General features: G+C 36.5%; 1 protein-coding gene and 1 pseudogene across 10 annotated transcripts in view; one reads left to right on the top strand and one right to left on the bottom strand.

The window, feature by feature from the left end:
* The window catches only part of SLTM (SAFB like transcription modulator), a 57869-nt gene that overhangs the window by 3475 nt on the left and 26917 nt on the right, over positions 1-27477 (bottom strand). For 4 of the 9 annotated variants that reach the window (XM_084871409.1, XM_084871408.1, XM_084871413.1 and 1 more), the window contains 15 exons: positions 24204-24231; positions 22496-22964; positions 21849-21898; positions 19455-19573; positions 15508-15657; positions 14949-15052; positions 14685-14851; positions 14114-14199; positions 13478-13641; positions 10968-11148; positions 10117-10241; positions 8883-9053; positions 4703-5017; positions 4459-4600; positions 2409-2569 (listed from right to left, as the gene is read on the bottom strand). In XM_084871409.1, the coding sequence (XP_084727535.1) occupies positions 2409-2569; positions 4459-4600; positions 4703-5017; positions 8883-9053; positions 10117-10241; positions 10968-11148; positions 13478-13641; positions 14114-14199; positions 14685-14851; positions 14949-15052; positions 15508-15657; positions 19455-19573; positions 21849-21898; positions 22496-22964; positions 24204-24231 (2432 nt within the window). The remainder of the gene's footprint in view (positions 1-2408; positions 2570-4458; positions 4601-4702; positions 5018-8882; positions 9054-10116; positions 10242-10967; positions 11149-13477; positions 13642-14113; positions 14200-14684; positions 14852-14948; positions 15053-15507; positions 15658-19454; positions 19574-21848; positions 21899-22495; positions 22965-24203; positions 24232-27477) is intronic. The other 5 variants (XM_084871411.1, XM_084871410.1, XM_084871415.1 and 2 more) reach the window with 2 other exon arrangements.
* LOC311611912 (small ribosomal subunit protein eS27-like) lies at positions 5255-6144 on the top strand (annotated as a pseudogene). The gene is made up of 2 exons: positions 5255-5269; positions 5853-6144. The product of its transcript is annotated as a small ribosomal subunit protein eS27-like (transcript).

Raw genomic sequence — 27477 nt, 5'->3', positions numbered from 1 at the left:
GACAAAGGAGGCATGAACATACAATGGAATCAAGACAGTCTCTTCAATAAATGATATTGGGAAAATTGGACAGATACATGCAAAAAATGAAACTAGATCACCAACTTACACCATACACAAAAATAAACTAAAAATGGATAAAGGACTTAAACCTAAGACAGGAAACCATAAAAAAATACTAGAGGAATTCACAGGCAGCAAAATTTCAGACATATGCCAAAGTAACTTCTTCACTATTAATGCTCCTAGGGCAATAAAGAATAAAGTGAAAATAAACAAATGGGACTATATCAAAATAAAAAGCTTTTGCACAACAAAAGAAGCCATCAACAAAATAACAAGAAAGACCATTTCATGGGAGAACATATTTGCAAATGTTATCACTGAGAAGGGTTTAATCTCCAACATCTTCAGGGAACTCATACAACTCAACAATAGGAAGATAAACAATCCAATCCAGAAATGGGCAATGACCTAAATGGAAACTTTTCAAAAGAAGAAAGAAAGGCCAAGAGACATATGAAAACATGCTCAAAGTAACTAATTATCTGAAAGATGCAAATCAAAACAACAATGTGGTACCATTTCACACCTGTCAGAATGGCTATCATCAACAAACCAACAAACGACAAGTGCTGGCGAGGATGCGGAGAAAAAGAAACCCTCGTGCACTGCTGGTGGGAATGCAGTCTGGTGCACCACTGTGGAGAACAGTATGGAGCTTCCTCAAAAAACTGAAAATGGAATTCCCATTTGACCCAGTAATCCCACTCCTAGGAATATATCCCAAAAAGCTAGAAATATCAATCAGAAAGAATATATGCACCCCTATGTTCATAGCAGCACAATTTACAATAGCTAGGATTTGGAAACAGCCTAGGTGCCCATCAGCAGATTAGTGGATTAAAAAACTGTGGTATATCTACACAATGGAATACCACGCTGCACTAAAAAAGAAGGAATTCCTACTATTCCCAACAACAAGGATGGAACTGGAGAGCATTATGCTAAGTGAAATAAGCCAATCAGAGAAAGATAAATATCACATGATCTCACTCATTCATGGGAAATAATGAACAATATAAACTAATGATCAAAAACGGATCCAGAGACAGGGAAGCATCAATCAGACTGTCAAACCTCAGAGGGAAGGCAGGCGTATGGGAGTAAGTGGAACAGATCAACCAAAGGACTTGTATGCATGCATGCATGCATGCATATATGCCTAACAAGTGGAGACAGATAATAGGGGGGGGAGGGCATGAGTGTGTTTGTGTGTGTGTGTGTGTGTGGTGGTGGTGGGGGGGGGGTTGGGAAGGTAATGGGATGAAGACAAATATGTAATACCTTAACCAATAAAGAAATTAAAATGAAAAAAAAAAAAAAAAAAAAAAAAGAAAAGAAAAAAGAAAGAAAATAAAAAGAAACGAGGGCAGCCGAAACCGGTTTGGCTCAGTGGATAGAGTCAGCTTACAGACTGAGGGGTCCCAGGTTCGATTCCAGTCAAGGGCATGTACATGGGTTGCGGGCACATCCCCAGTTGGGGGTGTGCAAGAGGCAGCTGGGTCGATGTTTCTCTCTCATTGATGTTTCTATCTGTCCCTCTCCCTTCCTCTCTGTGAAAAATCAATAAAATATATATATATATTTTTAAAAATGTCAATCATGAAAAAAAGCATTAAAAAAAAAAAAAAAAAGAAAGAAAGAAACGAAGGCACTGGTAATCTTCAAAAACCAGACAGAATGAGTGATGAGGCTGTGCAGACGCAAGAAGAAATAAACACTTAAATTTGATGGTAGATGCACCCAATAGAATAGTGGTAACTTGAGTTAGTAAGCCAACCTAATATGTCTTCTAAGACCGGTCAATGGGAAAGAAAGAAGAGCATGCAAAAGAGGAAGAGGCCAAAGACTTGCCTGCTGAAGGGCCCTATGGGTGTTGGTGTGAAAACAAAATAAAGCTTGCCTCTTAGCCTACGAACAGGCTGTGGGTTAAATGTCCACCAGTTTTGCTAGGGTTACTTTAAAAGGGAGGAAGCAGAACAGATTTTCAGTTTTCTTCTTCCTTTCTAGGAATTTTAGGAATGACATGTAGTGAATAAGAAGATGGTTCCAACTTAAAATTAATGTTCATTATCTACCAGATTCTGACATACATTCAGGTGTGTATCTAGATCAATATGCCAGAATGCCAATCAATTAACTTATCATGAGGAATATAAAACGCAAAAATTAACATCAGTTGCCCTTCATAAAATCTCTTGGAGATTTTTAGTTAATATGGGGAATATTTGGGTAGGTTTAGGGGTGTTGTTATCCAACCTCTCAGAAACTATCATGATCTTTAAGGAAAGGATAAAGATATGGATGTGTGCTGGCAGAAAATTCTTAACTAATTACTTACTTACCTTGTATGTTGGGTTATCATGTTTGCCCCTGACCGGCCATCACCCATTCGCCTTGCATCATGATAGCCAGGCCCCTGAGAAGGTGGGCCATGCCACTCTTTTCTTGGTCCGCTTGCATCCCGTCCATGGCGTTCAACCACACGTCGTTCTTCAGGGTAGTGCTAAAAACCATATTAAAAGAGAAGTCATGACACGCTCAGCCTCACACCAATTTACTTGTGTTAGTATGCTTTTATTTATTTATTCTTAATTTTTATTATTGATTTTAGAGAGAGAGAAACATTGGTTTGTTGTTCTACTTATTTATGTACTCACTGGACGCTACTTGTTATGCGCCTGACCAGGGATCAAACCTGCAACCTTGGTGTGCTGAGATGATGCTCTAGCCCAGTGGTCGTGGCAAACCGCAGCTTGTGAGCTGCAGTTTTCGGACCACTGCTCTAGCCAACTGAGCTACCTGCCAGGACTCTAGTGTGCTTTTAATGTCAGAAGCAAATTAGTAAGATGTCTGAGAAAAGAATTAATAATAATACAACAACAAATATAAAGGGTTTCCATCTATTTTGCATTGAGAAGCTACTTAGGGTAGGGTAGGGGAAAATGATGCAGCACTGTAATTTCCATTTCTATGCTTTCTAGCACCCAGGTACTTTGTGAATGCTGAATATTTCTGGATCTCTATATAATGCCTGGGTCTCTCTATATGTAAGAAAGTATAGTGAGAGACAAATCAGGGTATATGATCAACATGAGAACAGCACAAAAAAATAGGAGTTGCCATCTTATTTTATAGAGTACTAATTAGTCCTATGGCTCTGACAATGTCTTATATTCATGACTATAAAAAAACAGAATACTGAACACAAAGAAACAAAAGCCACAGAACCTAGGAGCTGAGAAAAGAGGAGTCAAACTGAGGGAAATAGACCTGTTTTAAAGAAACTAAAGAGAACACTGGTCAAACAACTTATTTATGAAAAATAGAATTTTCGAGGGAGGAATAGGATCTCTCCCAGGACATCTTTCCTAAGGGAATATCTAAATGCAGAGGGCTAGTCTATGATACTGCCTTAGTTTCACTCTAAATACAGCAGGATATCAGATTATGTACCCAGTCTTAAGGTTTACAGGTAAACAGCTCAATGAACTGATCTACTGAATATTTCTGCTTATTAGTAACAGTAAAGCTTATAATGACTCCAGGCCCAAATTTATGTCATAAGTGCTCTAAATAAAACAGAAAGTATAAAGTGGTATTAGCAAGAATGCCAAGGGATTAAATTTTTTTCTAGTAACAAAAGCCCCTAAAAGCCCTGGCCGGTTTGCTCAGTGATTAGAGTGTTGGCTGAGGACTGAAGGTTGTGGGTTCGATTCCTGACCAAGGGCACACACCTCACTGGGTGCCTGCAGGCCTATACTCCAAGTGTGGCGCCGTAGTGTCTACGATGTGGTTTGCATCGTGGAGCACAGCTACCTGGAAGTGCCAAAGTGCCCTCTAAGGCAGCCAGGGACATACTGTTGTTCGATATCTGGGGTTTGACTTTGTCAAATAGCTCTTTGTTGCACCTACCTTTGCTTTATCAAATATAAATCAGATAATAAACATGAGTATCTTCTTAAATAAAAAATTTTTTTTAAAAGGGCACATACCTCAGTTGCCCAGTAGGGGTGTGTATAGGAGGTAATCAATGGGCCTCTCTCATACAGATGTTTCTCTCTCCACCCCTCCCTTCCACTCTCTCTAAAAATTAACAGAAAAAATATCCTCAGGGGAGGATTAATAACAACAACAAAATGAACAAGAATTTCAGGGTTACTATCCAACTTCTTTGAATTACTGATGTTCAACTAGTGACCGTAAAATATGTTAATCAGCTTAACAATAACCCACAACCTTTGGACCAACTTGACGGTAAAATATGAAAAACTGATTTTTTACAGGAAACTGGTTTCCCAGTCATTCTAATCAACCAGTCTAGGTCACATCAAAATGCTAAGTCCTCTAACGTGATTCCTGAAGAGTTGAGCATAAACCTTTATAAGCACTTACCTGTGCTCCACTTCCCCGGTCTGTAATGACCCTTTCTCCTTCTCTGCTGCCATAGCTGGAAGCATTACTGCGACTCCCGGGTGGGGCCCCTCTTACACTGTGTCCTGACACTTCTCTCCCAGATCGCTCTGGCCTTTCAACTCTGTTAAATAAATCCCAAAAGGTATGCGATCAAAATTCTATTATTTCTTTTAACCCAAATGCAATATGTGCCATTTAGAGGCATTACAAACCACACGGATACCTTGCTTCCCGTTTGTCACTGGACAGGCTTCCTTCACTTTTCCAGGTGGAGGTCCTAGAGGGAGTGTGCCCTGCTTCTCGAGGATGTCTCGGGTGAGTGATATCAGGCCTGTCGTGAATGATCACAGTTCTCCTCTCTTCTCGCTCCCCTCGTACTTCACGCCTGTCTGTTTCTCTAAGTTCGTTTCTTGGTGGTGGAGGCTCATTTCTTCTGGAATCACTGAAATTTTTGGGATACCTTTCAAAACCTAGATCTTCTCTTCGTGCAGTAGGACGTGCTTTTTTCCCATCACTTTGACCAACAAAGCGTTCTCGCCTATTGTTTATCCAAAACAAAGAACATAGATCCTCAGAAGGACTTACTTGGCCTTATTCTTCTTAACTTTATTTACATAACTCACAATAATTATATCTTCTGTAAAAATTAACTTAAGGAAAAGCCACCAAAATATCCAATATTATTGATTACTAGAGGCCTGGTACACAGATTCGTGCACGGATGGGGTCCCTCAGCCTGGCCTGCACCCTCCCGCAATCCTGGACCCCTCGGGGGATGTCGGACTACCAGGTTTCGGCCAGAGGGATGTAGCAGTGCCAAAGTGGCAGGTGGCCGGAGAGGAACCCCACCGGGGCTGGGCACAGCTCCACACTGCTCATCCCAGGCCCGCTGCACCTGCCACCCCACCTGGGAGCACTGCCTCAGGGGCAGGAGAGGCTCCCACCGCCGCCGCTGTGCTCACTAGCCGAGAGCCTGGCTTCTGGCGGAGCTGCACTCCTGCTGTGGGAGCCCAATGACCACCAGGGGGCAGCTCCTTCATTGAGCGCCTGCCCCCTGGTGGTCAGTGTGCATCATAGCGACTGGTCGTTCCAGGTGTTTGGTTGTAACAGTCACTTAGGCTTTAATTTAGATAACAACTCATAATCTCTCAAGCTGAGGTAAATGTCTGGCATGAAGGTTGGTTTTTTAGCATCAAGGAGGGATTACATCTAACATTTAAGGCACTACCAACCTGAAGGATGTTTCACTGCTCTTAACAATTGAGGCACGCCCAAAGCTAACAGTACTCCCACTTAGTTTTAAAGGTTAAGAAGATAAAGCCAACCCTTTCCGGTCATGACGACCCCCCCACAACAATATTCCTTTTGCTAAGGATCTCCTCCATCCCTCTCCAGAAGAGAAGAGAAACACAAGAAGAAACACCTGGTGCAGAGCCCTAATTCCTACTTCACGGATATAAAATGCCCAACCTGCTAAAAATCACTACTGTCTTTAGCCATGTGTATTGGTTGCTCTACTGTTCTCTGTCAGCCAACAGGAGGAAAAGCAAGGCTTACAGAAGGATGCTCCTTCAGAAGGAAGCAGCACTAAAAGCACATCAAATCAAGATGAGTGGGAAACCATGCCAATAAACACATTTTGGATTAAAAAAAAAATAAGATAAAGCCAATCTACTTAACCTTGTTATGGTGGCCTATCAAGCAAATTTTCAATACTGATCATATTCCCAGGAACAAAACTGAACAGAAGAAATTGCTGTGCTATGTACTGGGAGCTGGAGAGTTTTGCCAAAATAATCTGGGCCTACAGAAGATTTGGGAGTTACTTGTTTGAGATTAAGCCCAGAAAACAGTAACTCAGACCAGAAAAAATGTTCTGTTCACCAGTATCCTCTAAAGGAGACTTCACTCCAACCAGTGGTATATGAAAGTGAATCTACTGTCTCTATTTTCCTAAAGCCGTTTTATATTTTCTAAATTAATGAGTGCTAAATACAGTTACTCAATTTTAATTGCCACCACTAGGGGAAAGAGAAATGAGTGATGAAATAATTGTTTAATATATATTTGCAGCTACGGTAGAAGAAATAAACCTAGTGTATTAATTCATATACTAGTAAAGTCATCTAGTATAAATTGTGATGTTATATTGAAGTTTTATGTTATCCAAGATACAAATTTATTCTTTGTTTAAACCTGGGTTATTATGGCAATTTTTAGTTGATTAGTTGTTTTTTCTTGGCTACCTCTTAATTTTCTTTCTTTCTTTTTCTTTTTTTTTTTTTTTTTACCTCTTAATTTTCTTCGTATTACAATCCTCTTTAGCTGTCCCTTGTAAATTCTGTATTATAAAACATGAGCAATTTGAATGACTGAGAAAAGTTACTGCCATTCACAGGCATTATTTGGACAGTTCATAAAACTCATGAATAAATGGGATTATTTTATGTTTGTGGGTGTTTTGTTTGTTTGTTTTTTAAGATTTTGTTTTTTTAGAAAGAGAGCGAGAGGGAGAGAAACATTGATTGATTGCCTTCTGCATGCCCTGACTGGGGATCGAGCCTGCAACCCAGACATGTGCCCAGACTAGGAATCAAAACGGTAAACCTTTTAGTGCAAAGAATTATACACAACCAAGCCTCACCAGCCAGGTAAGGGTTTTTTAAATTTCTATTTTTGTTCTATTTTATTATTTACTAGACACCCGAAGCACGAAGATTTGTGCCGAATGGGCCATCCTTATCCTGACTATCAGCACAGCCTCTGCTCTGGCCCAGAGCAACCTTTCCACCTTCCTACCTGCCCAGTGACCCAGAGTTCCTGGGGTGGTGTGAAACACCTGTGTCTCGCCCTTAGCTGCTGGGTGCCTGGATATGCAAATTAATCAACAAAGATGGGTTAATTTGCATACCTGCTTCTGATTTGCTGGTGGGCGCCATGAAGCTACAGTCAATTTTGCATCTTTTTCTTTTATTAGTGTCACTAGAGGCCCGGTGCATGAAAATTCATGCACTTGAGGGGGTGGGGGGGTCCCTCAGCCCGGCCTGCCCCTTCTCCAAGTCCAGGAGCCCTCAGGGGCAGGAGGCAACCCAGCGAACAGGAAAAGGCAATAACCCATCACACCTCTGCACCTACCACTGCCAGCAGTGTAAGCCTCAGCTGGTCCTGGTACCCGAGCCTTGGGTGGCCCTGGGCAGCTACGAGCTGAGGAAACTGGGGGACTCCAGAGGCAGGCATGTGGAGGGGCTGAGGGGACTGGGCGCTGCCATTTTTGAGGGCGTGACAGTCAATTAGCATATTCCATCCTGGGCGCCACCATCTTTGTTGGCGTGAGGTTCGATTAGCATATTCTCTCTTTATTAGTTAAGATGTTGCAGCATTTTTATATTTGGAAAGGAGCACACAGCAGAACATAAGGTAAAGGAAAACAAAAATCTGCAACTGGATTGATGACTTTTTCATGGAGTATAACTGTTATGCAAATTATTTTAGTAAATTCAACATTTGAAGGGAAGACTTCTTATATCAGCAAAAGTATCAAACATGACATTTTCAAAGCCTAGAACTTATTTAAATTTAAAAAATGTTGGTCTAAAATCATTATAAAGAAAGCATGGACATGGGTCTACCAGTTGAACTGTCCGTTAGAGCAAATCCTGACTGGACAAGTTAGCTGTGGTTGACCCCTGTGTGGCAGTATACTGCCTTTTCTCTTACTGCAAAGGACAGAAGCAGCTAGAAAGTTTAGGTTCTAAAAATAAATAGGCTGGTTAGTCTTTGAGGGCTTCTCGAAGTGTAGAAAGTCATCATGTAAACATTGCATGTCTAATCATTTTAGAGTGGTGGCTGTTATCTCTTCAGGAGTTGGTGCACAAAGTAAATTTCAATGATTCATGTTTTCCATGGTCATTTCTGAGTATCTTTCCCACGAGAGAAAGGGAAAGAAAACCTACACCTCATGTGTGTGAATTTGGGACCTGTTGGCCAACGGGAATGTTACTCCATGGAAATACAGATTCTTCATGGAATATACAGGTTCAGTTTGTTTGCTCTTGCTACTGTGTAGCTTCTAAACTTGGTTCTTAGATCTGTTTCTTTTTTTAAACTAGTTCCATTCACAATTCTTACAGCCTCCTGGTTAGGTCATTGTGACTCTTGAATTATAATATTTTGAGATGTTTTCACACCAAAATGTACAAAACGGGGAGTGAAGGCAACTTACAGCAAACAAAACAAAACAAATACACAGCTTATTTCATCTGAAAACCAAAACCAAACATACGATTTGTTTTGAACACTCAGTTATGACCTATATACTTTAAGACCATAGATTTTGAGAACCAAATTTACCATTAGCAAGGCTCATATACCAAATACAACTATTTTCAATATAATCTATGTACCTTTCAAAAGATGAAGACTGTACTGATGAACTCTCAGGAAATCTGCCCCTCTCTCGATGATCAAAGTCATTAAATCTGTTCTGTTGGCGAGAGTAGTCAGATCCATGGCCAAATCGTGCATCAGTATCTAGAGCCAATTTTTTATTCTCGCTCCAGTAAGGATCATCTCGCCTTGAAGAGAAATATTTACTAATTTATATAAATTAGTATTATAATAACCAAACAACACTAACTTGGAGTCATACATACCACATGCTAGGAACTGTGGATACAGAGAGTTAATAAACTCAAAACACAAAACATTCTGTTATAAGAACAAGCTAGCAACAAATTATTAAATTATGTAAAGTCATATAGTGTTAGAGGAATTTCACAGGAGAGAAAATAGTTGAAAAAGTGTCTTCTTTAAAATTATCAGGTGGAAAAGACAAATGAGGTAAATACTCAGTATACCATTTTAGTAGTAAAATTTTTTTTTAATGTTTCTTGTTTTGTTAATATATTTTTATTGATTTCAGAGAGGAAGGGAGAGGGAAAGAAAGATGGAAACATCAATGATGAGAGAAAACCATTGATTGGCTGCCTCCTGCATGGCCCCTACTAGAGAAGCCCTTAACCTGGGCACATGCCCTTGACCAGAATCAAACCCAGGACCCTTCAGTCCGTAGGCCAATGCTCTATCCACTAAGCCAAACCAGTTAGAACTAGTAATAAAATTCTAACCAGCAGTAGACAAACTTTTCAGCTATACTTAATTTTAGAAGGGTTAGAAGGGTTAAGTCCCAAACATCATTCACTCATTACACCTATTTCTCAACACAATCCACTAAATGTCATAGATTTCATATTAAAATTAAATAATTATATTATATTTTTGAAATCTTTTGTGAATCATGAACACAGACACACAACAGAATCTATATTTTAGCCTTCCCAAATTTATGGCATCCATTTTTGTTAACCTGTAAGTTTTAAAAATGGGTCTGAGAACCACCACTGAAACCTACATGTATTTCTATCATACTGGAAAAACATTTGGCATTAGGAAAGAGAGACTTTTCCTACTTGATAATGCGCTATGTCTACTCCATTACTGCAATCATTCCCATCTCTGTGGATCATGACCTCTTTATTCTAGGAATGGCTGCCTATACTTTCTAGTTCTCTAGATTGTTTTAGCTTGAAAGGAGTAAGACAGCAAGCGTAACTGTAAAAGAAAAAAACAAACATCTACCTATGATCTATATCACGTGGGCGTTTCAAAGAATTTCTTTTTTCTTGTTCATAACGAAGCTGCTGCTGTTGCCTTCTCAGTTCCTCTCGTTCTCTAGCAATACGTTCAGCTTCCTTACGACGTTCCTTCAGACAACACAGAAGGACCAACCAATGCAAAATGAAAGCATAAGGTAAGTATATATGCAACCTTGTTTTAATCCTATCATTAAGAAATCATCATAGACAATCACTAGGCAAAACACTGGGGGCAAATACATAAACAAATATGACTCTAGGAATCAGTAATCTAGGCTATAGTTACTATTCTGCAATATTGAAAATAACAGAGATTGATTGAGTGGTAAAAGCTGGCAAGTAATTGGGAAGGTTAGATTTAGTTTAATCATTTGATGCAAAGAAAAGCACCCACGGGGAATTAGAAATAGAGTTCTTAAGGCAAATGGACACTCAGGGACTTAAAACCCTGGATGCAGTTCTGCAGAGAGGCATTATTTCCTTCCAGCCTTGGGAAATCATTCCCACTACAATATGTAAGGAAACAGTTATTTTCTAAGGTTGGGATAGTGACAGAGCCTGGATTACAACTACTCTGGACTCAGAGTCCTATGCTCAGACTATTAGGCTGCCATGATATTGCAGAGTTTGAGTTATTACCAATTGGCTAAAACTACTAAATGTATTTTTAACTAACACCTAATTCATTGTTAACTTTTAGGGGCACTTACTAAATGCTCATTAGCTGAACTCATTCTATAGAAGCTTTACCAAAGTAAAGCAAATTTTAGGGCAAAAATCACAAGGGTTTGGAAAAGGTCAGTTATTTAAGATGAAAAGATTTTCTGACTGCACCTGTTCAATACGAATGCGTTCCCTTTCCAAGCGTTCGCGTTCCATTCTCTCTCTCTCTAGTTTTTGCCTTTCAATTTCTAGGCGCTCTCTCTCTCTGAGTAAGCGTTCCCGGTCTTCCCGTTCACGAATTATTCTAATGCGTTCTCGCTCTCGACGCTCTCTTTCTGCAATCTCTCTTCGTCTAACAAAAATCAGTATTTAGAAATACTTAAATTATGCTAGCACTGTGTGAAAGAGAATAGTTTTATAATTTGAAATTTTTATCGAGATTTTTATCGCAATTTTAAACTTCAACTTAATCTAAGTAGTTTTAATATAATTGGAAAGAAAACTCAAAATAAGAAAACTTTAAACAGACCCCAACACTATTACTTATTTATTAAGACTGTCAACTGAGAAGCTGAATTTTATACAGTAGTTGCCTTAGATGATTTCTGCTTAAATAAAAATCCCACTATAGTAATAGCCCATTAATCAATTGACATTTTAAAAAGGAGATATTCTACATATATAAATTTACAAAACTACAACTTACATTATTTCTGACAAAAATCTCTATAGTATACAGTCTGTCCTTAAACAAGGTTTACCTTATTTTGATGACTTGGGAGTCATACTAATCAACATGAGTTACAGCAAATGTTGGATGTAATAAAATGGAGGCCCTTAAGGGCTTGTTTTGGAGTATTCATTAGCCCATAATAGATGGCTCAAATGTTTGCTGAACTGGATTAACTTACTATCAGACTTTTAATAGTTTTTGCCATTTCCTCTCTAAGGAACTCAGTGTACTTTATCTCTCAGTATGTCTTCCCCCAGCAACTTAGTTCTCAAGGCCCCATGAAAATCTGAGGGGCATTTTTAATCATTACAATGACCATGGAGTTGCTACCAGCACTAACTGAGTAGGGACCAAGAATTCTAACAATCTTATGATGCATAGGATAGTCCTATACAACAAAAAAACTGTCCAATGCTCCTAATATCTTTCAAATGACATAATGGACATTTATGTCATCAAAACAAACAAAAAAATCACCTTAAAAAATCCAAGCCTAGAACTTATTTTTAATAAATGCTAGGTTGGCTTGTTTGCTTTGACATGGTTTAATATTCACTACAATTTCCAGAAATGCAACTCCCTGCAACAAAAAAAGGGGGGGATTATACTCTCTTGAGCACTTCACCAAGAGTTGTTCACCACTTCAGAAACCAAGTCATGATGTCAACACCACTCCTGGTCTTTGACTCACCAATACGACATACCAATATCAGTCTGTATTTGTAGCTGTCACATTCTCATTGAGTCTAAAGAGGGGTACAAACATCTGACTACTTCATTAGGTCTTCTGGAGAGGCATGCCTAAACATTCACATCTGGAATACATGCTTCATTATAAATTACTTTATTTCTCCTTTAAATTAGAGTTAAGGTATCATTATTGATTTTCTGGGAAATTATTTATATAGGTAGGTACATTATATATCAATTTTATTTCAGAATAGTAAACAGAGTACTGCAACTTTTTTGTTACATATAAAAGGGTTATGAGTCAGATAGTTTGAGAATGCTGCTCTAGTAGCCACTACTCTTTTTTTCTCAACTTATCATCTAAATAGGAAGCTCAGCATATTGGGACTTCATAAAAAAAGGAAAAAAGGTTCTGAGTAATGCAAGGATTATTTCCTTTTAGTAAAGTGTATGGCAATAACAGTATTATTTAAATTGATAAAAATATCTCTGGTAGTTCCTAATACTCTTGTGAATGAATAGGTTAAATCCCAAGTTATCTCTCAATTAGGTTAATTTTTGGAAATTTATATTATAAAACACTTTAACAAGAATATTTTAAGTGATATCCAAAAATTAACATATAAAAAAGGCAAATTGGCACTCGTGGTGAACAGCTAAGATACTGCCACCAAAAATAGAAATGTTTTTTGTTCTCAGATTCTTTTAAAGAGAATTCTTGGTTTGAGAGATAGCACTTGAACAAAATAAGGTTTACAGGGCAAATCTTCCTCCTCTGGGGCTCTAGTCCAAAGTGTAATACATTTTTTCTAAAATGTCAACATACTATTTGAATACTATAGCTTACATTGAGACTATGCTATCTCAAAAATCAAGTTTTCCGTTAAAAAACATGTCTTTTATGGCAGCAACTTTGGAGAGGAAAGAGCATTGGACTTGGAGTCAGAAGACTTGGGTCTGAGTCCCGACTCTGCCACTCATTAGCAATGTGGCATTGGAAGAGTCATTTAGCCTCTCTGGGCCTCTTTTTACTTTTCAATTATATAATGGGCATAAATAACCTTATAGGACAGCTGAGACAGAGACAATAGATGGAAAGGTAACTTTATAAATTGTAAAATATCATGCAAACTTGAGAAATAATTAGGTTTTACTCTATTTCTTAAAAGTGGCAAATAGCTTTCTGTGGGAATACAATTCTAATATTATTAAATATGTACTTATAGTTAAAGACAGATGTAAAATAGACTGTTTCTACCTTCGAAGTTCCATTGCTTGTCGCAATCTTTCAAAACGAACTAAATGTTCTCTTAGTCTTTGTTCCTTCATCTTTTCAAAAGGCAAGATGTCTTTCCTTCTGTAGTCTTTGTCCCTTCTTTTATCTAGGCTAGCTCTTTCCTTTTCCTTGCTTCTTCCATGAATCTGTAGGGGAAAAAATTATAAAAGGACTAGATGTTAAAATAATTTGGACTGTTTCCCACATTCAGCTGGTCATTTAAAAACCTTAAGTGAGCGCCGAAACCGGTTTGGGTCAGTGGATAGAGTGCCGGCCTGCAGACTGAAAGGTCCCAGGTTCGATTCCGGTCAAGGGCATGTACCTTGGTTGCAGGCACATCCCCAGTAGCGGGTGTGCAAGAGGCAGCTGATCGATGTTTCTCTCTCATCGATGTTTCTAGCTCTCTATCCCTCTCCCTTCCTCTCTGTAAAAAATCAATAAAATATAAGAAAAAATAAAAAAATAAAAACCTTAAGTGAGTAATGGCATTCTGTTTTTCTTAGATTTTCTAGCATGGAAATATTACAGAGCTAATTAAAGAGGAAGGTTACAGAGATACTGAATTATCTTTTTTTGTAAACAGTAAAATTATATACAACATTCCTTTCAAAGACTTACTTTCTCATATTTTCCTCTTCTTGATGGCCTACAATGATCTCCTTTAGTTTGGTCTAGTATTACCATACGTCCAGGGCTCTTTGAACCTAAGAGAGAAAAAAATATTAGATAAATATTAGATAAATGTCTAAAAATTATTTCATTTAAAAAATATTATGTGAAAATGCTAAATTCTTAGACAACTAGATATTCACAAACCAATACATGAAATTAAAAAACCTACTTATTTTATGAGAACATAAATGCAAAGTTTAGAAATAGCTCAATCTGCTAATGCAAATATTTTCAGTGATACCAAAAGATCCCAACTCAACTATAGTTGTCAATCTATGATAGTATTAAGTCAGCCCAGATTTAATATCAAGGAGGCTTAGTGTGACAAACATTTTTATTTTCTAGGAGTAAAAATTAAGACAATTAGTCCTATTAGACCTCCTTTTCTAAAACAGTAACACCTAACAATGAAGTTTAAATATTCATCTAGTTTTAATTTCAAGTTTTCCTTTCCTCTGTAAAAATTAAGTTGTACAATAAATTAGAAAGAGACTGAGAAGAGATATACATAGCATACTTATTCGCTTCTTTTCTTCACTTTTTTTAATGAATTCAGAAGTTTGGCCACTTGATCCATTATCATTCTTCTCATCTTTACCTTCCATTTTCTTTGTATCCTTGCTTTCTTTCTTTTCAGATTTCTCAGACAACCTTTTCTCTTCTTTTTTGACAGAAGTTTGTGTCCTGACCACAGCACCCCACACAAAAACACAACAGAATGAGAACTAGTGCATCAGTATACCAAAAAAGTCAATGTACTTATCAAAAAATAAATCCTTACTTGCTACTTCTATCACTCATGTTTTTTTTGTCCCCAGAATTTCTTGAACTACTCTTTTCATCATTTTCTTTCTTTAATTCTTTCTTAGATGGATCACCTTTAACCTGAAAGGTTCAAACAGAAAAAAAAAACAACTTTATATTTTAAAGTTACATTTTTATGATTATAAAAAGTATGTTGATGGTCAAAAATTTGAAAACTATAAATAAAAGTTATTAAATGAATGCATAAAAATCATTCTTAATTTTACTTCCGACTAGTGTCACACTTTTAAATTGAGAATTACTAGTCCTCAAAATAACCCTTTATAAACAGGCAAGCTTACTTTTTCTTTTTAAAAAAAAATATTTTATTGATTTTTTACAGAGAGGAAGGGAGAGAGATAGAGAACTAGAAATGTCAATGAGAGAGAAACATTGACCAGCTGCCTCTTGCACACCCCCTACCGGGGATGTGTCCGCAGCCAAGGTATATGCCCTTGACCGGAATCGAACCTGGGACCCTTCAGTCCGCAGACCGACGCTCTACCACTGAGCCAAACCGGTTTCGGCAAGCTTACTTTTTCAACAGAAATTAACTGTCCATGCAGCTCAGTGCGATGAAGATGTGCGATACATCTGGACACCTCTGTGCTTGAAGACATAGTTACTATGCCATAGCACTTGGCCCCAGGACTTCGAGCATTTGTAACTACCTTTGCACTCAGAACCTGTAAAATAAGATAATACTTTAGAAAGTTTTACTTCACAACTATATGGATTTTAAACAGATGAAAGTTCAGAACTGAGACTTTTCAAGTTAAATGATCTATTTAGGTACATAAATTCATAATAAAGGATAAATAGGATAAATTTGCATACATATGTCTTTCATATTCTTTTGATCACCATCTACCTTGCCTATAAATATTTAGTAAATATTCAAGAGAACAATTTAAAGCATCAAAAAGCAATTTATAATGAACTCATGTATGTATGTGCATAACCCATGGACATAGAAGGTAGAGTGGGGGGGGCTTGCAGGGGGGCAGGGAGGTTGCAGAGGGCAATGGCTGGGGGAGAAAGGGGATCTATGTAATACTTTCAACAATAAAAATTAATTTTTTTTAAAAAAAAGCAATTTATCTTTTTAGTTTTTCTTTTTATATTTTTCAAATATATAGCCAAAACACAGTCACATCAATTAAGTAATGCAGAGGTTGGCAAGCTGCGGCTCGCGAGCCACATGAGGCTCTTGAGCCACGGTTTGCCGACCACTGAAGTAATGGTACACTTAATGAAAGCAAATAACATTCTCAATTAGATTTGGGCCAAAATTTCCATTAAAGGAACCCTTGAATCTCTTTTAAAAAAAGATAAGTGTCACTCAGCCAGTGCAGTGGTTGAGCATTAAACAAGGAGGTCACAGTTCAATTCCTGGTCAGGACTCGGTCCCCAGTGAGGGGACATGCAGGAGGCAGCTGATGAATGATTCTCTCTCATCATTGATGTTTCTATCTCTCTCTCTCCTTCAAACTTCCTCTCTGAAATCAACAACAAAAAAGTATCTAGAAAGTTTCTAAGTGAGTTTAAACCTTGTTCTATCCTATGAGTTATTATAAGAAGCTTTAAAAATAATCAGCATATATAAAAAAATAGCTTTGAAAATGCATTCTAAAAATTGTACTTTAAAAAGACACTTTCCATTTATGGCCTTATAAAAACAGCAAATAATCTCAGCTCTATAAAATGCATAGTTAGGAAATATAAGGCAGAGATGGGTGAGCAAGAAGAAAAGTAAGAGAACAATCTAGGGTGAACAAAGAGGAACACAGACACAATGCCAGGAAGATGTAAACAGGATATTAAGGTTTTATGGTATAGGTGGCTAAAAATTTAACTTTTATCTTTAACTCTGGGAAAAGCCAACTTGCCCAACAGCAATTTTATCAAGTGTATGGTATCTTTATATAAGTTTAGTCCTAATAAATGCTAACATTAAAATAGTGTTATTATCTCTAACAATAAATTACTGAAAATAGCTGAAACAGGTTTGGCTCAGTGGATAGAGCGTCGGTCTGCGGACTGAAGGGTCCCAGGTTCGATTCCGGTCAAGGGCATGTACCTTGGTTGCAGCTGATCGATGTTTTTCTCTCATTGATGTTTCTAACTTTCTATCCCTCTCCCTTCCTCTCTATAAAATATCATTAAAAAATATATTTTTTAAAAATTACTGAAAATATAACAAAAAGTATACCAAAGCTGCCCTGGTCAGTGGTTAGAGCATTATCCCATACACTGAAAGGTCACAGGTTGGATTCTTGGCCCCAATCAGGGCACAAGTCAAAGGCAACCAGTGCAGGAGGCAATCAATCAGTGTGTCTTTTTCACATTGATATTTCTCTCTCTCTCCCTCTTCTCTCACTCTCTTAAAAAAAAAAAAAAAATTAATGAGAAAAAAAAAATCCTTGTGCCCTAGCTGATTTGACTCAGTGGATAGAGCTTTGGATCCCGGGTTCAATGCCAATCAAGGGCACATGTGGATTGCAAGCTTGATCACCAGTAGGGGGCGTGCAAGAGGCAGCAAATTAATGATTCTCATAATTGATTTCTCTCTTTCTCTCCCTCTGCCTTTCTCTCTAAATTCAATAAATATATATATTTAAAAAGAAAAATATATCCTCAGGTGAAGATTAACAAAAACAAAACAATAAATTATTGAAAATAAAACAGAAAGTATACCACAGCTGCCCTGGTCAGTGCCTCAGTTAATTGAGCATCATCCTGTAACTAGGAGGTGGCCAGTTCAATTCCTGGTCAAGAGCAAATGCTCATGTTATAGCTCCATTCCTGGTAGGAGATGTGCAAAAGATAGCCTATCGGTGATGCACTCCCACATCAATGTTTCTCTCCCACTCTCTCTCCCTTTCTCTCTAAAATCAACAAATGGCTCTTAAAAAAAAAAAGAAAGAAAAAAAGAAGTATACCACCGAAACAGGTTTGGCTCAATGGATACAGAGTGTCGGCTTGGGAACTGAAGGGTCCCGGGTTCGATTCCAGTCAAGGGCATGTACCTTGGTTGCGGGCATGTCCCCAGTAGGGGGTGTGCAAGAGGCAGCTAATCGATGACTCTCTCTCATTGATGTTTCTAACTCTATCTCTCTCCCTTCCTCTCTGTACAAAATCAATAAAAAATATATTTAAAAAAAAAAAGTATACCACAGCTGATCTTGGGAGTATAATTCTCAGTGTTCTGTATCTGATGCCTATAAAAACTCTCTAATTAAATTAGAAAACAAATTAAAAAAAACCATTAATTCCTAAAATCAAGAAAATAGATTTGTATAATATTCATTAGAGGCCAGGTGCACATAAATTTGTGCACTTGAGGGGGTGGAAGGTGTGCCTCAGCTCAGCCTGCACCCTCTTGCGGTCTGAAACCCCACAGATGTCCGACTGATGACTTAGGCCTGCTCCTTGGGCCTAAGCTAGCAATAAGACATCCCTCTGGCAGCCCAGGAGCTTAAGCGCGGAGCGGGCCTAAGCCATTAGTCAGACATCCTTAGCACTGCCACAGAAGGGGGAAGAGGCTCCCCACCACTGCTGCACTGGCCAGCCATGAGCTGGCTTCTGACTGAGCGGCGCTCCCCCTGTGCAAGTGCACTGACCACCAGGGAGCAGCTCCTGCGTTGAGCGTCTGCCCCCTGATGGTCAGTGTGCGTTACAGCGACCAGTTGTTCTGCCATTAGGATCAAATTGCTTATTACCCTTTTATTATATAGGATTATGGCTATTTACCAATATCAATTTAATAAATATTTGAAAGCCTATCATGTGCATACACAGAATGCCTCTGTTATCAACGAGCTTACACTGGAGTAGGTTAACATATGATGTATTTTAAAATTTAAGTAGAAAGAAATGAGTGTTCTAAGGGTTACAGATCAATTGGAATTCAAATCAACGACTATTAATTGAAAATTCAATTCATTTTTTGACTATTTTTCTCTTCCGTTAGTTTTTCCTTGTCAGAGAAACTTTTCCTAGTGAACCAAGTCACAGTAAAGCCTCCCCTTTTGCTCTCTTAGCACCATAAATCCCTCCAGCACAGCACGTATCACTTTATCTGAGTATTATTTTTACCAGTTTCACATTTTTCTCCAGCACTCGTCTGTTTTGTTTTTTCCAATTATATATCCCATTGCCTAATATTAGTCTACCTATATTTTCCAGATGACTAGATCTGCCTCAGCAATCCTAGGTCCTAGAAAAATCAGGATGAATGTGATGAATAAAACTCAGTTCTTGGCTTAAGTGGGCTCAAAATATAAGCTTTTAATATAAGAATCCCAAGGGCTCAGAGTGAGATAATATGATGAAACTCACCATTACTATAGAACTCAATAAGTATGCCTATATCAGACCAAAGAGAAATAAGAACTTAGAAGAATTTATATACAGTTTTGACTAAGTCCTTGTTTCAAATAAAGATACTATAAAGAGGAATAAAAAGGTAAAAAGGATGTACCTTTCCATATTTGCCAAAGAGGTTCTTCAAATCAGCAGCTTTGGTATTAGAAGAAAGTCCACTAACCCAGATATTTTTAGTTGAGCTCCCACTGCTCCCACTAGTACTACTTGTACTTCCTAGAATAGATTCAATTATCAGATAGTTAAGTATCTCAATTAAATTTTTTAAAATAAAATTATTAGGACCATATTCTTTCAAAATTATAAAAACCTCTCATTTAATTTTGACAGTATAACTTACTATATCAAAACCAACCACAATAACAGGCAAAACAACCACAGTGAGGAGACAAGTCTTAATACTGCATTCTTCCTACCACATGAGTTTTAAGTGGATAAAAACATCAACCACATGGTCTTGGACTTTTGCTGTTAAGTGTAATGATTTATACTCTACCATGCACTACATAAATACAGGCAACCAGGAAACAGTTATCTAGGAATGAAAGACTGATTAATTACCTATATATACAATGATTTAGATTCTGAAAAGTTGGGGGTGCAAGAGGGAAATGTCAAAGCAAGAATTTAAATGTTTAATAACAAAGGCTAACCAACCATCTCATTTTCATTATTTATTAGAGAAAGAGTAAGAGAAAGTGGAAATTATATGCAGTTGGATAACTCTAGACTTAACCAAAGAAAATCTTCTAAAACAAATTAATTACAAGAATAAAGACAGAAACCTTAACATTCATTAGATAGGTAAATGGTTATATGAGTGATTTCTGTATTCTTCCCATACACAAATTACAGTTTCACACATACAAATGCCAGATCTCAGACAATAGGCATAGTCACCCTTCAGTGCATTTCTTCAAATGTGCTGTTATTGAAGGGGAATTTTCATTCATTTGACTTTATTTGAGAACTAATTCTTACCTACTATAAGAGAAATAGTATATAAGCAATTAAAAGTAAGAATTTTAATAGCTTCAAGTTAATGTATGTAGAAAGAGATAAAATTTTCAATGTTTTTACAGACTATGTGCCACAATTTTTAATTGAAGAATTAGTCAGTGTAGACTTATGAAAAGACAACATACACCTACGTGACTTGAATATTTTAAATATGAATGGTTGCTGCATTCCTACTCTTAAGGAACACATTTATCAAAAGGATCTGTTTTATCTTTGAAATGTCAACCAGTTTGTGTATCTTTTTTGTTAACAGTAACGTTTGGACCCATATATTTTTCTAATTACAGATTTAAACATTTTTAATAGGAGAAAGTTAACATTTAACCAAGATTACTCCTCCTGAATTTAAAGGATAACAATAAATTTATTATATTTTACCTGTTAACCAAAACTGTAAGGGACATTGATATTGCAACTAATTGTAAATTAATAAATCAATAATAAGATTCCTAACTATTAAAATATGCCAAGAAAATAGATGAAATAAACTATATAGGACATATGCCACTCCTTTTTGGGGGGCACTAAAAGAGGTATTTTAGGATTACCTGAATGATGTTATTTGTTTTAAAAAACAGGAATATTTTTCATGTAGACAGCATATATACAAGATGAAACTATAGCTTATGGCCTTGAGATAACCAGACTTCCCAATAAGATAAAGCAATCAAATATTGTACCTTTAAGCTTATAAGAATTTAAAATAAAACTATTTTCCTATATAAGATTCCAAATAAGTCAAATTAGGAAGTAAACTCTGAAGAATTAAAATATATTGCATACTGGCTATGTTACTAGAAGTGTGCCCTGATTTGACGAATGAAAAACATAAAATCAGGGGAGAGTGGGGGTTAGGGGAAGAAACCAACCAAAGGACTTGTATGCATGCATATAAGCATAACCAATGGACACAGACACCAGGGAGGTGAAGGTATGGGGCATGAGTGGGGGAGAGAAGAGACAATGACACATATGTAACACCTTAATCAATAAAGAAAGGGGGGAACCTCAAATATTAAAAACTGGTTTTCTTTTAAATATTATACTCCAAAAATATCTACAAGTATAATTTATAGCACATTTCCTATTAGAAAGAACAGGGATAAGGTTGTGGTGGTATGTAAGGGTTATAAATGATTGCAACTAGAAATAAAATACTTCTGCAATCAAAATGTAAAAACTGGAATACCTATCATATTAATATTCAATACAGTTACTTGAAAACAATGTTAAAATCACATTCCAAAGGGATTTAATTTGTAAACTAATTTTCAAATTAGTTTACAAATTAACTAAAAAGTAATGCTTCAATCACACCAAGAGTATGCTGTAGTCTAACTCCACAGTTTACACAAAGGCCATCCAAAATTTAGTAGGTCAATTTCAAGGACTGTCAAAGAAACCAGATGCAATTACTCCTTTTTTAATGAAAATATACAATTTACCGCTGAAATAGAAAAAAATCCATTACCTTTGTCATCTTTGAATGATGTCTTGCTGTCTTTAGATTCCTTTGAAGAGCTAAAGAAGTAAATCACCAGAAAAAAAAATTGAAAACAAAAAACAAAGAAACAAAAATCGAACAGCTTGATATTGACTATATTTCAAACTGGTATTATTCATAGAAATTAACAATTCCAAAGGCCTAGATTAGGTTATTTGAACAAATGAGTCCCTTAGGATTCTTGCACTGATTTTCCCCAAGATGCCTGAAGATCTAGATTTTCTGATAATTCTATTCAGTGGATATATGGCCATCTTCTCCAGATTTCAGGACTGGGACTTGACTTCATTTGTGTTGTTAGGACTGATAGTTGTTCATTAACCATCATCACAAGGATTTTTAAAAATAAAACACAAAAAATTTGTCAATTTGAAAAAACAAAAAAAACAACAAAAAAACAAATATATGCTGACAATTCGACAATGCAATCAGTAGAACACACTGCATATTACGAAGATCTTGAAAAAAAAAATTAAGTAACTTATGACGGTCAAAAATATTATAGGCAGGATCATAAGTACTAATTACGGTCTTGAAGCCACCCCCTTAATGTAGAGTGATCTTATTGAATGCTGGAATTCAGTATCGTAAAGAACTGACATAGAAAAACAAACCTCTTTGCTTGACCAGAGGCCCCAGTAGACGAGGGCCCTTTCTTCAAAGTATCCTTTTCTTTGTCTCCAGATTCTGCTTTCTTAGTACTTTCTCTGGCTTCCTTCTCGACAGGATCACCCTTCACGAAGTCTTCCTTCTTACCATCTTTTCGGTTCGCATTCATCTCATAATCCTTGCTTTCCTTCTCCGGGCTCTGTGCAATGGCGTCCTGCCCATCTTTTGGCTTACTTGCTTCGGAATCTGTAATTTTCACATTTTTACCTGTTTCTAGGAGGTCATCACCATCAAAATCCAGAGTGATGGCATCTTCAGCCTGGATTGTGACCGAGATGTTGTCATCCTCAGCTTCTTTCACAGTCGCATTAGCTTCCATCTCTTCATGAGCTGTGTGATCAGCCTCAGCTAGGCTCCCTTCTGAAGGAAGAGGTTTAGATACTTCTTGTGTACCATCACCAGAACCTGCTATATCTAAGAGGATTTAACAGGAATAAATATGGCAAAACAAGAAGTTTAAACAATTTCATATTCATAAGCTAGAATAGGACCTAGAAAATATAAAGCCAGTTATTAGCACTGATGGAAGGTTAGGAAAAAAACACAAGGGTATTAACTAATATAACAATCCTTTACCCAGGATTACTTATTCTTCATGGGGAAAAAATGATCTCTATATATAGATACCAAACAACAAAACTGAGAAAATGGTTTCATCCTGAGGATACCAGCTCTTCATTTCTGGTTTTAAGTTAATGGCATATGGAAGATTTTTCCCCCTCCAGGAGATAGTGATGAATGTGAAGATGTATTATTCAATGTTCAAATCGTAGTCCTCGTGACCTTCAGAACTCCCATGGTGACGTCTTGAAAGGTCACAGCCTTAGGATATCAGTCTTCAAATTATTTCGGGCCCCGTCTTTTTCGTACTTCTTCTTTAATTCTTGGGTAGTCCAGAATCATATGGAAAACTGCTACAGAAAGCTCCAAAGATGGCCTGCTCCATTATGTTCAGGAAATTGGTTATTTCCAGTCTTCATCCTGTCCAGTCAGTCCCGTAGGTACCATTTTCAAAGATGTCTTGCATTCCCCCAAAGAGAAAGACTTCAGGCATGAGATTTTCAGTCAGTAGCTTTACTTCATCATTGCTTCTAGGCTTTTTATTTTGTCTTGCTTAGAACCCTGTTCCATGTCCTTTCTAGTCCCAAGTAGGATCCCTTGACCTCTGTCCAAGAACTCTTCCATAATTTTGTACTGACCACATGTATTGCTACAATCTCCCTGTAATTGTAATGGGTGAGACAGCTCTCCTAAACTACTAAAACTGTCAGAAGACTGTATGAAAGTTTGTTTAAGCAACAAACAAAAAGTCAGTCTCCTGGTCACCCAACATTTTTAGGAACAGTTGCATGCTATAACTCTAATAAGCACGTATGAGTTACTGCAGTGTCAGTCTTATGGATATAATAAAAAAAAAAAGGCATTGTCCACTACAGTAACTAATATGTACCGTTAAGTTACAACATATTTTAAGTGTGAAAGAAAATTAAAACCAATTGAAAAATAAAATAAAAATATTAACTTAATTTACTAAATTGATTAATTTGAAAATAAACGTATTTAAAAATAGTATTTCAAATAAATGCTTTATTTCATATAATTTACTGTTTTTGTAAATATCAGCAATTTTGAAACTCTACTCATCACACATACCTTTCTCATTTTCTTCTTCCTCACCATCCTGAAATTCAAAGAATAATTAAATGTAAATTAAAGTCACTTAAAATTGGATTTTAGTAGTATAAAATCAGTCAACTTAAATTGGTATATAATTTAACAATATTAATTAGGGATACCTATCACTATCATATGTAGAATATTCCAATAAAAATCAGAGCCCATTTAAGGAAATGGGTCACATGCCTGATATATGATTTTAGATAAGAAAACAGGCAAATCTATCAAAAATTAGATCAATAATGTACTGGATAATTTTTCAGTATTGTTTATATAACCCAAATCTTACTCACATTAAGAGCTGCCAATAAAAAGAACAAACTGATTTTTTTATGTAACTCAGTTTATTCTTAAGGCATACTGTTCAAAACAGTACAAGAAAATATAACCTCAAGACATATACTTTCATGAGGTTAAATGTATATTAACAGACAAATGAACAAAAAACACACTCCCCTTTTAGGCATCTAAGAATAGAAGAAGGAAGAATTACAAAACTAGTTAGTTTCAAATTATTTATTCCTTCTTATCTGTTAAAAATTAATTCATAGCGCTAGCTGGTTTGGCTCAGAGAAAAGTGTTGGCCTGCAGGTTTGATTCCGGTCAAGGCACGTACCTCGGTTGCAGGCTCGAACTCTGGCCCTGGTGTGGGCGCATGCGGGAGGCAACCAATTGGTATATCACATCGATATTTTCTCTTTGTCTCTCCCCCTTTCTTTTACTCTCTCTAAAAATCAATGAGAAAATATCCTCAGGTGAGGCTTAACAAACAAACAAAAAAAGAATTCACAGTCGTTATATAGACAATGCCCAACCACTTTACTAATTTATAGTTAATGATTAAATAAGTTAATATTTGTGCTATAGGTAATGAAAACAAGATAACCCTTATTTTTTAAAATATGTGATTTTCACCTAATCTAAAATTAAGCATGTGTTATTTTGAAATATGAATACTACAAAGGAAAAAATCTTATTTACACCAAACAAATACAGCAAAAAATCTCTGAAGTAATCACACAAAGATAAAACCTACATTTCCCCAAGTTAAGTATCATAACGAATAAGCAAAGTAATATGCATTATAGTCCCAGTAATAAAAAAAAATTAAGGGAAGTTTAAATTTACAACTTTAAAAAATAAAACCTGTGTAGAAGTAGATCACTTTCAGTCAAAGCAGTGTGAATTTACCACATACAAAGCTTTAGGGTAGTGATTCTCAAACCTGGAGTCTGTACCAGTATCTGGAAGGGCTTATTAAAACATTGCTGAGTACCAACCCCAGAGTGTCTGATTCAGGTCTGGAGTGGGGCTTTAGAATTTGCATCTCTAACAAGTTTTCATGTGATGCTGATGCTGTTGGTTCAGGGACTACAATTTAAGAACCACTCACATGCTTTAGAGTGATAGCCTAGCAGTAAAAGAAGACTCACAGCAACATTTAACTGTGAACAAAACTTTAAATGACATATTTATCTTACAACACAATTTCAGATTCATATAAAAGCATGTATTCCTTAAAACAGCAAATATTTTACCATATGCTCAAAATTACATTTGGATAACTACCATATTTCTAAGAAAGCATTTAAATAAAATTTTTACTTTAAGTTAACCCACAAATGCCAATGAAGGAATGACCAACTGTTTTACACACTAAAGTAATATGACGAAAACTAAAAACACCAAACCAACTAAGCCACAAGCTTAGAAAGTAAAATAGTCCAAAATAAGTTGATTATTCATAATATTGTGAACCCTATTATTACATTACATTACATTACATTACATTACATTACATTACATTACATTACATTACATTACGTTCTAGTAATCGCAACTGTTGTATTGGAAATAGCTATAATCATTACATTTCTAATCTGCAACATTTGGAAAGGAAAGAAAAATACTTTAACTTGGGTGGAACAGTAGGCTATATCAGCACAGGATAAGTTATGCTAGAATTATTGATACATCTTTTTCTTACAAACTCTCTTTGACTTTAGTAATTTATCTTGGAGGGTTAAGTGAACTAGAATACCTTAATTTTACTTTAAAGCAGAACAAATGAACGTAAGGAAGGCAAAATTTACAACTTTTGATGCCAACAGCACATTTGCAAGTTAATTTTTTAAAGACCAATATTGACAGATTCAAGAAACAAAAAGGCCAAATTATTTACTATTCTGAAAAATAATATTCAAATACTGTGATGTAAAAAAAAAAAAGAAAAACCCTTTCTGCTATGGTTCCCACCAATTAGAAATCTTATTTCTAGCTGCTAAACTGGAAAGGTTTGCCATATTTGGTTGCCAAAGGTTTAGATAACTATCATAATTATTCAACATGCTTTCTGAAGGATTTCATAACTTTAGTTTCTCTTTGCTACATATGCTTAAGTGTTCCTAGGAAAAGCCTCTCACCCAGTTTCTAGAACATAAAACCAATTACCATGGGGGTGAAGCACAAAAGCAACTAGGGTTAATAAAAAAGATGAGCTAGGCATCAGTGCACATTTATTTTAGAGAAGTTATGTGCAGTAAGCATTGCACTACCTAAGTTAAACCAAAAGTCAAAAATAAGCATGAAGCCCTAGCCGGTTTGGCTCACTGGATAGAGTGTTGGCCTGTGAACTAAAGGGTCCCAGATTCAGTTCTGGTCAAGGGCATTTGCCCGAGTTGTGGGCTCGATCCCTAGTAGGAGGCGTGCAGAAGGCAGCCAATCAACAATTCTTTCTCATCATTGATGTTTTTCTCTCTCTCCCTTCCTCTCTGAAATCAATAAAAATGTATTTTTTTAAAGCCTAAAAATCCTTGAAATAAAGGATCAAATCATGAAATACAAGAAAGAAAATGGAAAAATTTTTCCTGTCTAAATAATATATATGCACAGACATGATATAAACCCAAAGCTTCTCTATTAAAAAAAAAAAGAAGAAGCTTCTCTATTTCTTTCTATTTTATCCTAGGAGAAGCAATGATTATAAGAGACAAAAACAAGGCTAAGACTTATTTTTCATTTAACAAAGTGGTTGCTATTTACCCATTCTGTTACCTTTTCCTAGGTTAATCTTATGACATGTAAATTTCATGTGCTAAGTAAGACAACTGCTTCTGGAAGGCCTCCTTTCTCCTGACTTGTATGTAAACACTGTATTCAGCTTAGCTGATTTAAAATAAACCTTCAAAATAACCCTATCCATCTTGCAATATGCTAAAGATCATGGGAAGTATAAAATACCTGGCACATA

This window comes from Pipistrellus hanaki, assembly GCF_964339955.1.
Source record: "Pipistrellus hanaki genome assembly, chromosome: 1".
Taxonomy (NCBI): Eukaryota; Metazoa; Chordata; class Mammalia; order Chiroptera; family Vespertilionidae; genus Pipistrellus; species Pipistrellus hanaki.
Note: the sequence above shows the minus strand (reverse complement) of the source record. Positions and strands in the feature narration are given on the sequence as shown.